This window comes from Mesitornis unicolor, unplaced genomic scaffold, assembly GCF_000695765.1.
Source record: "Mesitornis unicolor isolate BGI_N332 unplaced genomic scaffold, ASM69576v1 scaffold38505, whole genome shotgun sequence".
In the NCBI taxonomy this organism is placed as follows: Eukaryota; Metazoa; Chordata; class Aves; order Mesitornithiformes; family Mesitornithidae; genus Mesitornis; species Mesitornis unicolor.
In genome coordinates, this window is record NW_010188192.1 from 1,101 (window position 1) to 1,452 (window position 352).

The 352-nt window shown below is 69.6% G+C and overlaps 1 protein-coding gene across 1 annotated transcript in view; it reads left to right on the forward strand.

The window, feature by feature from the left end:
• LOC104541585 (adenine phosphoribosyltransferase 1-like) overlaps positions 1–352 on the forward strand; it is a gene marked incomplete at its 3' end in the record, with an annotated part of 825 nt that overhangs the window by 235 nt on the left and 238 nt on the right. The window contains exons 2-3 of the mRNA XM_010185685.1: positions 1–85; positions 164–310. The exon at positions 1–85 is cut by the window's left edge and continues 7 nt beyond it. Of these exons, the coding sequence (XP_010183987.1) occupies positions 1–85; positions 164–310 (232 nt within the window). The remainder of the gene's footprint in view (positions 86–163; positions 311–352) is intronic.

The following is a 352-nucleotide window of genomic DNA, read 5'->3' on the forward strand; positions in this document are numbered from 1 at the left end:
GACTGCGTGGCCGACCTGCTGCAGCCCTTCCAGGGGGATGCCATCGACATGGTGGCCGGCATCGACGCCATGGGCTTCATCCTGGGTGAGCAGGGATGCGGGCGAGCCCGAGGTCCCCGTCCCCCATCCCCATGAGGTCTGACAGCTCCGTGGCCACCCCCAGGCGCTGCTGTGGCCACCACGCTGCAGAAAGGCTTCCTGGCCATCCGCAAAGCCGGACACCTCTGTGTGCAGACGCTGGCGCAGCCCTACACCGACTACTCGTGCCGAGAGAAGCTGATGGAGGTCCGCACCGATGCGATCGTGCCCGGTGAGGCAGGGGGGGGGGCTTCCGGGGTGGGCGCGGCGGGCG